Source organism: Triticum aestivum, chromosome 2A, assembly GCF_018294505.1.
Source record: "Triticum aestivum cultivar Chinese Spring chromosome 2A, IWGSC CS RefSeq v2.1, whole genome shotgun sequence".
NCBI lineage: Eukaryota > Viridiplantae > Streptophyta > Magnoliopsida > Poales > Poaceae > Triticum > Triticum aestivum.
The window spans coordinates 142,765,508-142,779,166 of NC_057797.1; the positions used below are offsets into that span (position 1 = coordinate 142,765,508).

Genomic DNA, 13,659 nt, shown 5'->3' on the forward strand with positions numbered 1-13,659 from the left:
GAACTTTGGCAACGGTGCATACTCAGGGAGAACACTTTTTATCTTGAAATTTAGTGAGAAATCATCTTATAATGCTACCGTCAATCAAAGCAAGATAAGATGCATAAAAGATAAACATCACATGCAATCAATATAAGTGATATGATATGGCCATCATCATCTTGTGCTTGTGATCTCCATCTCCGAAGAACCGTCATGATCACCATCGTCACTGGCGCGACACCTTGATCTCCATCGTAGCATTGTTGTCGTCTCGCCAATCTTATGCTTCTACGACTATCACTACCGCTTAGTAAAGCATTACAGGGCGATTGCATTACATACAATAAAGCGACAACCATATGGCTCCTGCCAGTTGCCGATAACTTGGTTACAAAACATGATCATCTCATACAATAAAATTTAGCATCATGCCTTGACCATATCACATCACAACATGCCCTGCAAAAACAAGTTAGATGTCCTCTACTTTGTTTGTTGCAAGTTTTACGTGGCTGCTACAGGCTTAAGCAAGAACCAATCTTACCTACGCATCAGAACCACAACGATAGTTTGTCAAGTTGGTGTTGTTTTAACCTTCGCAAGGACCGGGCGTAGTCACACTCGGTTCAACTAAAGTTGGAGAAACTGACACCCGCCAGCCACCTGTGTGCAAAGCACGGCGGTAGAACCAGTCTCGCGTAAGCGTACGCGTAATGTCGGTCCGGGCCGCTTCATCCAACAATACCGCCGAACCAAAGTATGACATGCTGGTAAGCAGTATGACTTATATCGCCCACAACTCACTTGTGTTCTACTCGTGCATATAACATCAAACCATAAAACCTAGGCTCGGATGCCACTGTTGGGGAACGTAGTAATTTCAAAAAAATTCCTACGCACACGCAAGATCATGGTGATGCATAGCAACGAGATGGGAGAGTGTTGTCTACATACCCTCGTAGACCGAAGCGGAAGCGTTGACGCAACATAGAGAAAGTAGTCGTACGTCTTCCCGGTCCAACCGATCCAAGCACCGTTACTCCGGCACCTCCGAGTTCTTGGCACACGTTCAGCTCGATGACGATCCCCGGGCTCTGATCCAGCAAAGCTTCGGGGAGGAGTTTCGTCAGCACGACGGCGTGGTGACGATCTTGATGTTCAACCGTCGAAGGGTTTCGCCTAAGCACCGCTACAATATGACCGAGGTGGAATATGATGGAGGGGGGCACCGCACACGGCTAAGGAACGATCACGAAGATCAACTTGTGTGTTCTAGGGTGCCCCCTGCCCCCGTATATAAAGGAGCCAAGGGGAGGGGGCAGCCGGCCAAGGAGGGCGCGCCAAGGGGGAGTCCTACTCCCACCGGGAGTAGGACTCCCTTCTTTCCTAGTTGGAGAAGGAGAAGTGGGAAAGAGGAGGAAGAGGGAAAGGAAAGGGGGGGCGCCGCCCCCCTCTCCTTGTCCTATTCGGACTAGGGAGGGGAGGCGCGCGCGGCCACCTCTTGCCTCCTTTCCTCTTCTCGCTTAGGGCCCATGTAGGCCCAATAACCCCCGGGGGGGTTCCGGTAACCCCCCGGTACTCCGGTAAAATCCCGATTTCACCCGGAATGATTCCGATATCCAAATATAGGCTTCCAATATATCGATCTTTATGTCTCGACCATTTCGAGACTCCTCGTCATGTCCATGATCACATCCGGGACTCCGAACAACCTTCAGTACATCAAAATACATAAACTCATAATGAAACTGTCATCGTAACATTAAGCGTGCGGACCCTACGGTTCGAGAACAATGTAGACATGACCGAGACACGTCTCCGGTCAATAACCAATAGCGGAACCTGGATGCTCATATTGGTTCCTACATATTCTTTGAAGATCTTTATCGGTCAGACCGCATAACAACATACGTTGTTCCCTTTGTCATCGGTATGTTACTTGCCCGAGATTCGATCGTTGGTATCTCAATACCTAGTTCAATCTCGTTACCAGCAAGTCTCTTTACTCGTTCCGTACTACATCATCTCACAACTAACTCATTAGTTGCAATGCTTGCAAGACTTATCTGATGTGCATTACCGAGAGGGCCCAAAGATACCTCTCCGACAATCGGAGTGACAAATCCTAATCTCGAAATACGCCAACCCAACATGTACCTTTGGAGACACCTGTAGAGCACCTTTATAATCACCCAGTTACGTTGTGACGTTTGGTAGCACACAAAGTGTTCCTTCGGCAAACGGGAGTTGCATAATCTCATAGTCATAGGAACATGTATAAGTCATGAAGAAAGCAATAGCAACATACTAAACGATCGGGTGCTAAGCTAATGGAATGGGTCATGTCAATCAGATCATTCACCTAATGATGTGATCCCATTAATCAAATAACAACTCTTTGTCCATGGTTAGGAAACATAACCATCTTTGATTAACGAGCTAGTCAAGTAGAGGCATACTAGTGACACTCTGTTTGTCTATGTATTCACACATGTATTATGTTTCCAGTTAATACAATTCTAGCATGAATAATAAACATTTATCATGATATAAGGAAATAAATAATAACTTTATTATTGCCTCTAGGGCATATTTCCTTCACTTCGGGCATCTTGGGCACCTCCGGTACAATTGGGTGTGGTAGTTCGGGCATCTTTGGCACCTCTGGCGCGGTAGGGTGTGGCACCTCAGGTGTCTTTGGCACTTCGGGCATCTTCGGCACCTCTGATACAATTGGATGTGGCAGTTCGAGCATCTTCCATACCTTCGGCATGGTAGGGTGTGGCACTTCAAGCGTCTTTGGCACCTCAGGAACAACGGTATGTGGGATTTCTGGCTTTGGTTGCTCCGGTGTGGTGGGTTGCGACGCTTCAGGCATCTTTGGCACCTCTGGCACGCCTGTGGGAAATTCAGGCTTTGGTAGCTCTGGAACGGTAGGGTGTGGCAGCTCTGGCATCTTTGGAATGATGGGGTGCGGCATTTTCTGGAACCTTGGGCACCTCGGACACAACTAGATGCGGCAATTCAGGCATCTTCGGCACCTCAGGCACGGTAGGACGCGGAAGGTGCTCCTCCTCTGGCCCCTTCTCTTTAAGGTACCGTGCGGCGCTGATCATGCCAGTGCATGAGAGCAGCAGCGCCCGCCACGAAGGCAAGCGTGGGACGGTGGTCTTCTTGGAAGCCATGCTGAATTGTCTGCGCTTGTGCTCGTGTATGTGTGTGTGTGTGTGAACTAGAACTAAGCTAGTTCTTTGTGTGAGATATCCATACGAGAGATGAGAAGGCTTGTATTTATAACACCTGGCCCAAAAGTGAAATCAAGCTTCATGTTTATTTTTGTCAGTGGCAGCTCATCTGCATCTCGCGGTGGTTGCCCAGTCTGGTCGCCTCGTGTGATCCCCCGATCTGTGTCTGTGTGTGGTTTAATTAGTTGGGAATACTGAGACGTGGGTGACCTAATTGGTATCTATGCACAAGTATCATGAATACACGTGTCCATATAGCTGGGCAGCTGAAAAATATGGATTAAGATTGTTCAACAAAAAGGCGAGAGGCAGAGCAATTTTGGGAAACTATATTTATGAGACTGCAGGTTTGGTGATGCATTTCAAAATTACTAAGCACTAGTAGAATTAGAATGTCCGTGTGTTACTGCGGGCTACAATATATATATATTTGAGTGACTAAACAACAATCGTCATGTAAACCTATATATATATACTAGTACACATGCCCGTGCGTTGCACCGGGCGAAAAAGGGCAGAACCTGCCTCCGGTGCCATTATGCACCATTTTATATTCAATTGTAATAAACTTCAATGATAATGTTAAATGTTAAAATTTTCTTTTTTAAAATAGAAGGTAATGTTTACATAAGAATTGGAATATTTTTTTAAGAATAGTTAACATTTTTATGAAATGTGAACATATTTCTGAAAAAGATCATTTTTCGAACAGATGCTTTTCTTGCAAAGAGTCTTTTTTAGGGGTAATAATGTTTTGTTTTTGAGGTGTAATAGCATTTTTCTGTATAATATTTTTTTAATGTTTTGTTTTTTGAAAATATATTTTTCTGCAACTGTTTTTTGCACAAGCCGCATCATGTGATATTTTTTAACAATGTGAAAAAATATTCTTAGTGGGATACTTAAGTGATGTGTTCGTAGTTGGATGTAAGCCAGGGTTATGTGGGTGTCAGGTTTGACAAAGTAGTGTGTAAAAAAAAGTTTGGCAAAGTAGGGAGGTGATATATCCCAGTCTGGTATAACTGTCAGGAAAAATAAGAAACCAATGAAAAAAGAACTTAATATTAATAGACACATCAATATCAATAGATACATCAACCATAGAGTTATGTATTCACATTTGCTATGATACATTTTCATAGAATTTACATATATACATGAATCAAAGATCAACAAAAAAGAGGTGCAGCACTTAAAAATACAAGTGCTCGTCATTGTCGCCATGTGCTGCAACTAATAATAGTAAAAATAAACACCCCTGTGGTTCTCTAGGAAGTTGGAACAGCAACTTACTAATACCAATTCGGCAGCTACAGTGAGTTTATTCCTCTTGAAACATCCATGTGGTTGGCTCATGTTGCCCAGCCTTATTTTTAGAAAATGGTGCTATGTTCTGAAATTAGTACCACATTCGGAAATGACATCTTGTGGACTCTTGGAATACAATCCAATTCAAATCAAATTAATCCACAACAGCTTAGGCATTGAGTGACCAATAACAATATTTATCTGAACACAACAATGACAGTGGAACAGGTTCAGTTAAACAACTCTAAGAGATTTATTTTTCTGCAGGGAAACAACTCACCTTTTCAAGAAGCAACCATGTATTCCTTTCCTCCTTGAAGTCTTAGAACTGCAGCCTCCACTTTGGCTATCAAGAGCAGCAGCAGCAGCAGCAGCACGTCTCCAGGACTTTTTCCAGAAACTCGTCTCTAACATGATTTACATTTTCACTCATGCCCACACATAGATTGACATGCTCAACACTCGTTAGTCTTGCTAATCTACAGTTTCTGGCAAACACGCGTTGAACCATTTTTCAGGACACTCGAAGAAAGCACCCAAATTTCCACGGCTGAATCACAAATTCACAATCATCTAAGGAGCAGGTACATAAGTAAACCGATGCAATTTACAAAAACCATAATTAATCTTGGCTTGGCGCATCCTTTGCAGACTCGGTAGGACTGAAAATATCGTCCCTAGTCAATAATCTGAATAGTTGACTGCAAAACCTGTACAATCTGATGAGCATTGCAAATTTAAAGAGGTTCTAGAATAATTATTGAAGTGTTGAGAAGTGCCTAGTGCACATGAATAGAACCCCAATAGAACGCCAAAGGACCATCCCCAAAGCCAGAGAATCTCGTCTCCCGTCAATCCAAAGATTAGTCAAATAAGAGTTATTAACAGTTCTTCATGCACTCATGTAGTCATAAGTTCAGTTTTGGTTGCCTAATCTGCTGGAATTTAGTCTATATTGGGGCAGCCCAATAACTATTTCAGAAATTCCTAATAAATCCTAGAGGCCCACTTAGCCCATTTGTGCAAGGCAAGGGATACTACTAAAGTTTAATCCCACATTGCTAGCTTAGAGGGAGTTGGACCTCCTTATAAGGGAGGCTCCTTCCCCACTTGTATGAGCATGAGAACAAGAGGGACATCCACGCGCGCTCCTCCTCCGCCGCCCGCCTCGCCGCGCCGCGCCGCGCCGCGCCGCGCCGCGCCGCGCCCCGCCGCGCCGCGGGTTGCGGGAATGAGCCGAGCCGATGTCTAAATTTTTGCCACGCACTACGGGTATGCAAAAGGTCACTCGGAAGCTGAAACATTTTGTCTGTGCCTGGACACTGAATTCGAACGGCGCGCCTCTTCGGCTGCTGTCTGTTCGTTTCGTCTCCCGCATTCCCTTCAGCTCCCGGCGCAACTTCTCGCCTCCTTCTCTTGCGCCTATAAAAGGGAGATCGCTCCTCTCAGAGAGACGCACCAGAACTACTTCTTCCTCTCGCCACCGGTTCCTGAGCACTGCGCTGCTGCTACGATCTTCTCCATCCCGGCTTGCCGCGTGCACCGCAGGTCAGGACAGTAGGCCTCCGAAACTGCACTCTTTGAGTCCTGTACGGGAGAAGGGTGATAAGGTTTTTGGGGAGCGCTCTGCGCGACTACTGGCTGCTTCATCACGGACAATCCGGTCGCCGACAACTACTTCCCCAACGACGACTTCTTCCCCGACGTCCACGACCTCCTCGACGACATGGCAGGCGAGGACACCGACCCCAAGTCCAGCGCTCCTGCTGCTGCTGTGCCGTACGTGTTCCTCTCCTTTCTGTTAGAAGTCCTACTACAGTTCTTTGCTCTAGTTTCTGTCCTACGTATGTTAGGTTATATGTCGTATAAGCAACTTCATCTAGCCATGTTTTATCTACTATTTCTATTAATAAAATCATTCGGTAAATTGCTCATATATCCAACAATCCAAAAACCTTATTATAGGCAATTTACCCCGAGTGGTTTTGCTGCTTCCATGAAACCTCCTATGTTTGAGGGTATCCACTATAAGAGGTGGCGCGTGAGAGCAGTCTTATGGTTTCAGACCATGAGCTGCTATGACGCCACTCTTGGCAAACCTGAAGGAGAGCAAGATGCCCAACAGGCACAAGCTTTTCAGAAAATGGATACCTTGTTTAAGGCTGCTCTCTTGAGTGTTCTTGGTGAGAACATAGTTGATGCTTATGCGTTAATTGACAATGGAAAAGATATGTGGGATGCACTCGAGGCCAAGTTTGGGGTCTCGGATGCCGGCACTGAGCTGTACATCATGGAGCAATTCTATGATTACAGGATGACTGAAGAGCGCTCCGTGGTTGAGCAGGCTCACGAGATACAGTCATTTGCTAGAGAACTTGAGCACTTCAACTGCATGCTACCGGACAAGTTTGTTGCCGGGGGTATCATCACTAAGCTTCCTCCTTCATGGAGGAACTTTGCTACCTTACTGAAACATAAGAGACAGGAGTTTTCCGTTCCGGATCTCATTGGTACTCTTGATGTGGAAGAAAAGGCGAGAGCAAAGGACACACGTGCTCGAGGTATTGAGGGAGGATCTAGTGCCAATCTGGTACAGAAGAAAAACTTCCAGTCCCACAAGTTCAAGAACAAGGGCAAGTTTGATGGTAAAGGAAAGTTTGATGGGAAGAACAAGGCTGTGCAGCACACGAACTTCAAGAAGAAGAATGACAAGAAGAAAGGTGCTTGTCACGTGTGTGGAGATCCTGATCATTGGGCTCCTAGTTGCCCCAATCGCTATGACAAGCGTCATCCTGGGAAAGGCGGAAAGACCGCTAATGTTGTCATCGGGGACATTGACATGAAGGATGCTGGGTATGGTATATTTCCCACTATTCTTTCAGTATGTCATTCTCCTGATTGGTTGATTGACATGGGTGCTAATGTGCATGTATGCGGTGATATTTCCATGTTTTCGTCTTATCAGACAGCAGGGACTTCAACCGTGCTGATGGGCAACGGTTCAAGTGCTTCTGTTCGTGGTATTGGCACGGTCGATCTGAAGTTTACTTCGGGGAAGATCGTGCGGCTGAAGAATGTGCATTATGTCCCCTCCGTCAATAAAAATCTTGTTAGCGGATCTCTTCTGTGTAGAGATGGCTATAAGCTTGTCTTCGAGTCAAATAAATTTGTAATATCCAAGTATGGAACCTTTGTTGGTAAAGGCTATGAGTCAGGAGGCCTGTTTCGTTTATCCTTATCAGACGTTTGCAATAAAGTTGTTAATCATATTTGCAACAATAGTGAATCAAATGTGTGGCATTCACGACTTTGTCATGTTAACTTTGGTTGCATGTCGCGACTAGCGAAGTTGAACTTAATCCCTAATTTCACCACCGTTAAGGGATCTAAGTGTCAAGTGTGTGTGCAAGCTAAGCAACCTCGTAAGTCTCATGTGACTGTGGAGACGAGAAATCTTGCACCACTAGAACTTATACATTCAGATCTATGTGAAATGAATGGTGTTTTGACAAAAGGTGGAAAGAAATATTTCATGACGTTAATTGACGACTCCACTAGATACTGTTGTGTGTATCTTCTGAAATCTAAGGATGAGGCTTTGAACTTTTTCAAGATCTATAAAGCTGAAGTGGAAAACCAACTTGATCGGAAAATCAAGAGGCTTAGGTCCGACCGTGGTGGAGAGTATTTTTCCAATGAATTTGATGCTTTTTGTGTGGAACATGGTATAATCCATGAGAGGACGCCTCCCTACTCACCTCAGTCAAATGGGGTGGCTGAAAGAAAGAACCGTACTCTAACTGATTTGGTTAACGCCATGTTAGACACATCGGGTCTCTCCAAGGCATGGTGGGGGGAGGCGATATTGACAGCATGTCATGTCCTAAATCGAGTTCCCACAAAGAACAAAGAGATAACTCCATTCGAGGAATGGGAGAAGAAAAGGTTAAAACTCTCTTATCTGCGAACATGGGGTTGTTTGGCGAAAGTCAATGTTCCAATTCCAAAGAAGCGGAAACTTGGACCAAAGACTGTGGATTGTGTTTTCTTGGGATATGCTTTTCATAGCATTGGCTATAGATTCTTGGTTGTAAAATCTGAGGTACCTGACATGCATGTCGGTACGATCATGGAGTCGAATGATGCGACTTTCTTTGAAGATATCTTTCCCATGAAGGATATGGCTACCTCATCTAATCAGGAGATGCCTAGTTCATCGAATCAGGAACCAGTTACAATTACCGAACCTGCCATTTCGATGGAACACTTTGAAAATCCCGTGGAGGAGAACAATGAAGTTCCTATTAGGAGCAAGAGACGGAGGACTGCAAAGTCCTTTGGTGATGATTTTCTTGTGTATCTCATAGATGACACTCCCAGTTCTATTTCAGAGGCTTATGCATCTGAAGATGCTGACTACTGGAAGGAAGCAGTTCGTAGCGAGATGGATTCCATCTTGGCGAATGAAACTTGGGAGATAACTGATCGTCCTTATGGGTGCAAACCTATAGGATGCAAATGGGTATTCAAGAAGAAGCTTAGGCCTGATGGTACTATTGAAAAGTACAAGGCTCGGCTCGTGGCTAAGGGTTATACCCAAAAGGAAAGTGAAGATTTCTTTGATACTTACTCACCTGTGGCTCGACTGACCACTATTCGAGTTCTACTTTCACTAGCTGCCTCACATGGTCTTCTCGTTCATCAAATGGATGTTAAGACTGCTTTCCTGAATGGAGAGTTGGATGAGGAAATTTATATGGAACAACCAGATGGGTTTGTAATAGATGGTCAGGAAGGGAAAGTGTGCAAATTGCTGAAGTCTTTGTACGGACTCAAGCAAGCACCCAAACAGTGGCATGAGAAGTTCGAAAGAACTTTAACAGCTGCAGGCTTTGTTGTGAACGAAGCTGACAAATGTGTGTACTATCGCCATGGTGGGGGCGAGGGAGTTATGCTTTGCTTGTATGTTGATGACATACTGATTTTTGGAACAAATCTGAATGTTATTAAGGAGGTCAAGGATTTCCTATCTCGCTGTTTTGAGATGAAAGATTTAGGAGTGGCTGATGTCATTCTGAACATCAAGTTGTTGAGAGATGATGATGGTGGGATTACATTGCTTCAATCTCACTGTGTGGAAAAGATCTTGAGTCGCTTTGGCTATACTGACTGCAAGCCCTCTCCAACACCATATGATGCTAGCGTGCTGCTTCAAAAGAATCGAAGAATTGCTAGAGATCAATTGAAGTATTCTCAGATTATTGGCTTGCTTATGTACTTAGCCAGTGCTACAAGACCTGACATCTCTTTTGCTGTTAGCAAGCTGAGCCGGTTTGTCTCAAAACCGGGAGATGTGCATTGGAAAGCTCTAGAGAGAGTTTTGCGTTATTTGAAAGGCACTGTAAACTATGGAATTCACTACACTGGGCACCCAAAGGTGCTTGAAGGGTATAGTGACTCAAACTGGATCTCAGATGCTGATGAGATAAAGGCCACGAGCGGATATGTGTTCAATCATGGAGGTGGCGCTGTTTCTTGGAAGTCTTGCAAGCAGACCATCTTAACGAGGTCAACTATGGAAGCAGAACTCACAGCACTAGATACAGCTACGGTCGAAGCAGATTGGCTTCGCCGACTCTTGAATGACTTGCCGGTTGTTGAGAAACCTGTACCGGGTATCCTTATGAACTGTGACAATCAAACTGTGATCACGAAAGTGAACAGCTCTAAGGATAACATGAAGTCATCAAGACACGTTCAGAGAAGGTTAAAGTCTGTCAGGAAAATGAGAAACTCCGGAGTTATTGCATTGAATTATATCCAAACGTCTAAAAATCTGGCAGATCCTTTCACTAAGGGTCTATCACGTAATGTGATAGATAATGCATCGAGGGAGATGGGTATGAGACCCACAATATGAGTTGTTCACAGTGGTAACCTATTCTTTGTGATCGGAGATCCCGTGAATTAGATGTGGAAGACAAGCTGTTGGTCAACTGGGAGGAGAGTATCCTTATTTTTAAAAATACCACTCCATGAAGATGCAATACTCTCCTAATCTGCATGGCAGGTTGATGTATATCTTAATGTGTTCTAAGTGGCTCTTTGAAGCAGAGATGTTGTCCTGCAGAACATCTTTTGAAGAACACACCTATATGAGTCTGATTGTCAAACGTCGCAATCTATGAGAGTAGGGTTCTCTCTAGTAAACTCATGAAAGGTCATGGAGTATGACGCATAAGCTCCACCCGTGGGGAAGACCCACGGTAGCCACGTATCGGTCAAGGCTTTATGTGAAGCTAGATTCGCAGAAAACTTGCAGTTCAAGGCCCAGTCCATTGTTCAAGTTGCTTACTAGTGTAGCATAGAGCTCTAGGTGGAAGTTCAACTTAACAGTCTCCACTGCAATACCGGTATATAAAACAGTGTTTTGGAATCAAAGGTAAATTTCTGTGTGCCTCTAGGATCTGGTGGGGGATTGCTGGAATTTAGTCTATATTGGGGCAGCCCAATAACTATTTCAGAAATTCCTAATAAATCCTAGAGGCCCACTTAGCCCATTTGTGCAAGGCAAGGGATACTACTAAAGTTTAATCCCACATTGCTAGCTTAGAGGGAGTTGGACCTCCTTATAAGGGAGGCTCCTTCCCCACTTGTATGAGCATGAGAACAAGAGGGACATCCACGCGCGCTCCTCCTCCGCCGCCCGCCTCGCCACGCCACGCCTCGCCTCGTCACGACGCGCCGCGGGTTGCGGGAATGAGCTGAGCCGATGTCTAAATGTTTGCCACGCACTACGGGTATGCGAAAGGTCACTCGGAAGCTGAAACATTTTGTCTGTGCCTGGACACTGAATTCGAACGGCGCGCCTCTTCGGCTGCTGTCTGTTCGTTTTGTCTCCCGCATTCCCTTCAGCTCCCGGCGCAACCTCTCGCCTCCTTCTCTTGCGCCTATAAAAGGGAGGTCGCTCCTCTCAGAGAGACGCACCAGAACTACTTCTTCCTCTCGCCACCGGTTCCTGAGCACTGCGCTGCTGCTACGATCTTCTCCATCCCGGCTTGCGGCGTGCACCGCAGGTCGGGACAGTAGGCCTCCGAAACCGCACTCTTTGAGTCCTGTATGGGAGAAGGGTGATAAGGTTTTTGGGGAGCGCTCTGCGCGACTACTGGCTGCTTCATCACGGACGATCCGGTCGCCGACAACTACTTCCCCAACGACGACTTCTTCCCCGACGTCCACGACCTCCTCGACGACATGGCAGGCGAGGACACCGACCCCAAGTCCAGCGCTCCTGCTGCTGCTGTGCCGTACGTGTTCCTCTCCTTTCTGTTAGAAGTCCTACTACAGTTCTTGGCTCTAGTTTCTGTCCTATGTATGTTAGGTTATATGTCGTATAAGCAACTTCATCTAGCCATGTTTTATCTACTATTTCTGTTAATAAAATCATTCGGTAAATTGCTCATATATCCAACATAATCTTAGAGCACACAACTGTCGGATGCAAGCTAAAACAAAGATGTGAAGAAAAAGACTGCTCCTTGTAATGTCAGATTGTGTGATCCTTTTGCTTGCAAACTCAATCTATGGTGCTTCAGATAGACTGAGGATCTGAATCAAAGTTACAACAAGAGTGTTCTTTCCCATGTAAATAAGCGTTGGAGATTCTTTCCCTGTTCCTATCTAACTTTGGATGCAAGAATCTGAATGTGTCATTGTAGAACTGCAATAATTGACTGAATGCAAACTTACACTTGATTGAGCACTTGAACTGTTGTTTTTTTTGCAGGCAACGCCCAAGTTGTTGTTGTCGCTGCAGCTCAAGATCCACGCCTTCCTGCTCTGGCTGTCCGTTGGCTTCCTGATGCATGTCCGCGTGCTGCTGATCAACTCCAAGACTATAATCACATAATTAAGCAATGCACATCTCAACTTACCGGACAACATGAAGGATAAATATCAATATTTTAGCAGGTAAATTTAAGACTTAGATGCTCTGAATTTCATCATTTGCGAGAAAAATGATATTGCAAGGCACATCATTTTATTGTACAATCAGCTCTCCAAAAGCACCTAAATTTCAGTGTACAATCAGAATTGCTAAGAACCATTTGCTACAGAACTTACGGTGTACCGAAAGATATTCATCAAGAGCTAGCTAAACCATTTCATATATGAAGCGAAAATCAAGAATTATTGGCATTAAGGTAAACCGTCAATGCACATACCCAAAAATTTGAAGCAACCAATTTGACTATGTTGGTCTGATGATCCTTCCATTAGTCTTCGTAGGAGCCAATTTGTTAAAATGTAGTACAAGGCAATATAATTTGTTAACTGCAGCAGAAACGACCATTAGATTAGATTAGAAGATTATTCTGAAAACAATTTGGAGCCGGAACCAAACCTTGCTGAGCCCTCCACTGCCTCGCGTCCACACATTCAAACGCATCATGCATGCAGCTCTCCTATGTCTGCTGAGTGTTGCCGGCGAGCTCCTGGGCGCCTCCAAGCGTGCGTGCTTGCTGGGGTGGAGAAGGGGAGCGAGGTTCGGTGATGTGGGCAATGATCGCTGGCTTGACTTGGTCTAAGGGCGAGCACGGGGCAGTCAGTGGGGGTGGCGACTCGGCGATGGGGTGGTCGGGCGGCCTCAGCGGCCGGGGCGGCGCCGCGCTGCAGCCCGTTGAAGTGACCACCACTCCCTTCTCTCTCCCTCTGGCCTCTCATCTCCTTCCCGTCCTCTCTTTTCTCTCCCACTCATCTCTCTCTTCTCTCGCCGGCGTGGGCCATGGCGCGTCCACCAGCCATTGTGCTCGAAGCTTCGGCCGTCTTCCTTCCAGATCCACCGCTTGCGTGCAATTTCCCACCAGATCCGGCCAGATCCGACAGGTCCTCGCCGACTGCGCCATCGCAAGGCCGCCGTCAAGCTCGGCGTCGTGGGCGACGCCCCAGCCCTTCCCGCTCTCCCGCCTCTCCTCCATGCCTCTTCATTTTCTCCTCCTTCGTCTCCTCGTGTGGCTCCTGCCTCCCCCGCAGCTTGATCCGGCGCCGGAGCACAGTGTCGCCTCTCCGATTCGCCTCCCCTCCCCATGGCCGCCCCCTGCAAAAAAAGAAACATAAGGATCGC

General features: G+C 45.8%; 1 protein-coding gene and 1 pseudogene across 5 annotated transcripts; both read right to left on the reverse strand.

The window, feature by feature from the left end:
* Nucleotides 1-2,387: 2,387 nt before the first annotated feature.
* On the reverse strand, nt 2,388-3,226 carry LOC123185030 (protein PELPK1-like; annotated as a pseudogene).
* A 1,047-nt stretch (nt 3,227-4,273) lies between these two features.
* Nucleotides 4,274-13,659, reverse strand: LOC123188038 (uncharacterized). 5 transcript variants are annotated; one of them, XR_006494305.1, is made up of 5 exons: nt 12,940-13,659; nt 12,761-12,869; nt 12,008-12,430; nt 4,816-5,465; nt 4,274-4,736 (listed from the first exon to the last, which is right to left on the reverse strand). XR_006494305.1 is itself a non-coding variant. In XM_044600065.1 (4 exons), exons 1-4 carry the CDS (start codon nt 12,985-12,987, stop codon nt 5,213-5,215), a joined length of 336 nt encoding a protein of 111 aa, XP_044456000.1. In that variant the 5' UTR covers nt 12,988-13,659; the 3' UTR covers nt 4,274-5,212. The 5 variants fall into 5 exon arrangements, 1 of the variants encoding a protein (XP_044456000.1); XR_006494307.1 differs by having other exon boundaries at nt 4,274-5,465; nt 12,008-12,393; XR_006494306.1 differs by having other exon boundaries at nt 4,274-5,465; nt 12,008-12,411.

Coding starts and splice junctions, on each gene's coding strand:
- LOC123188038 (XM_044600065.1), bottom strand. CDS start 12,987: ATGATGCGTTTGAATGTGTGGACGCGAGGCAGTGGAGGGCTCAGCAAG. Junction 12,870..12,939: donor GCAGTGGAGGGCTCAGCAAG/GTTTGGTTCCGG, acceptor TTTCTGCTGCAG/TTAACAAATTATATTGCCTT. Junction 5,246..12,284: donor GTTCAAGTGCTCAATCAAGT/GTAAGTTTGCAT, acceptor CAGATTGTACAG/GTTTTGCAGTCAACTATTCA.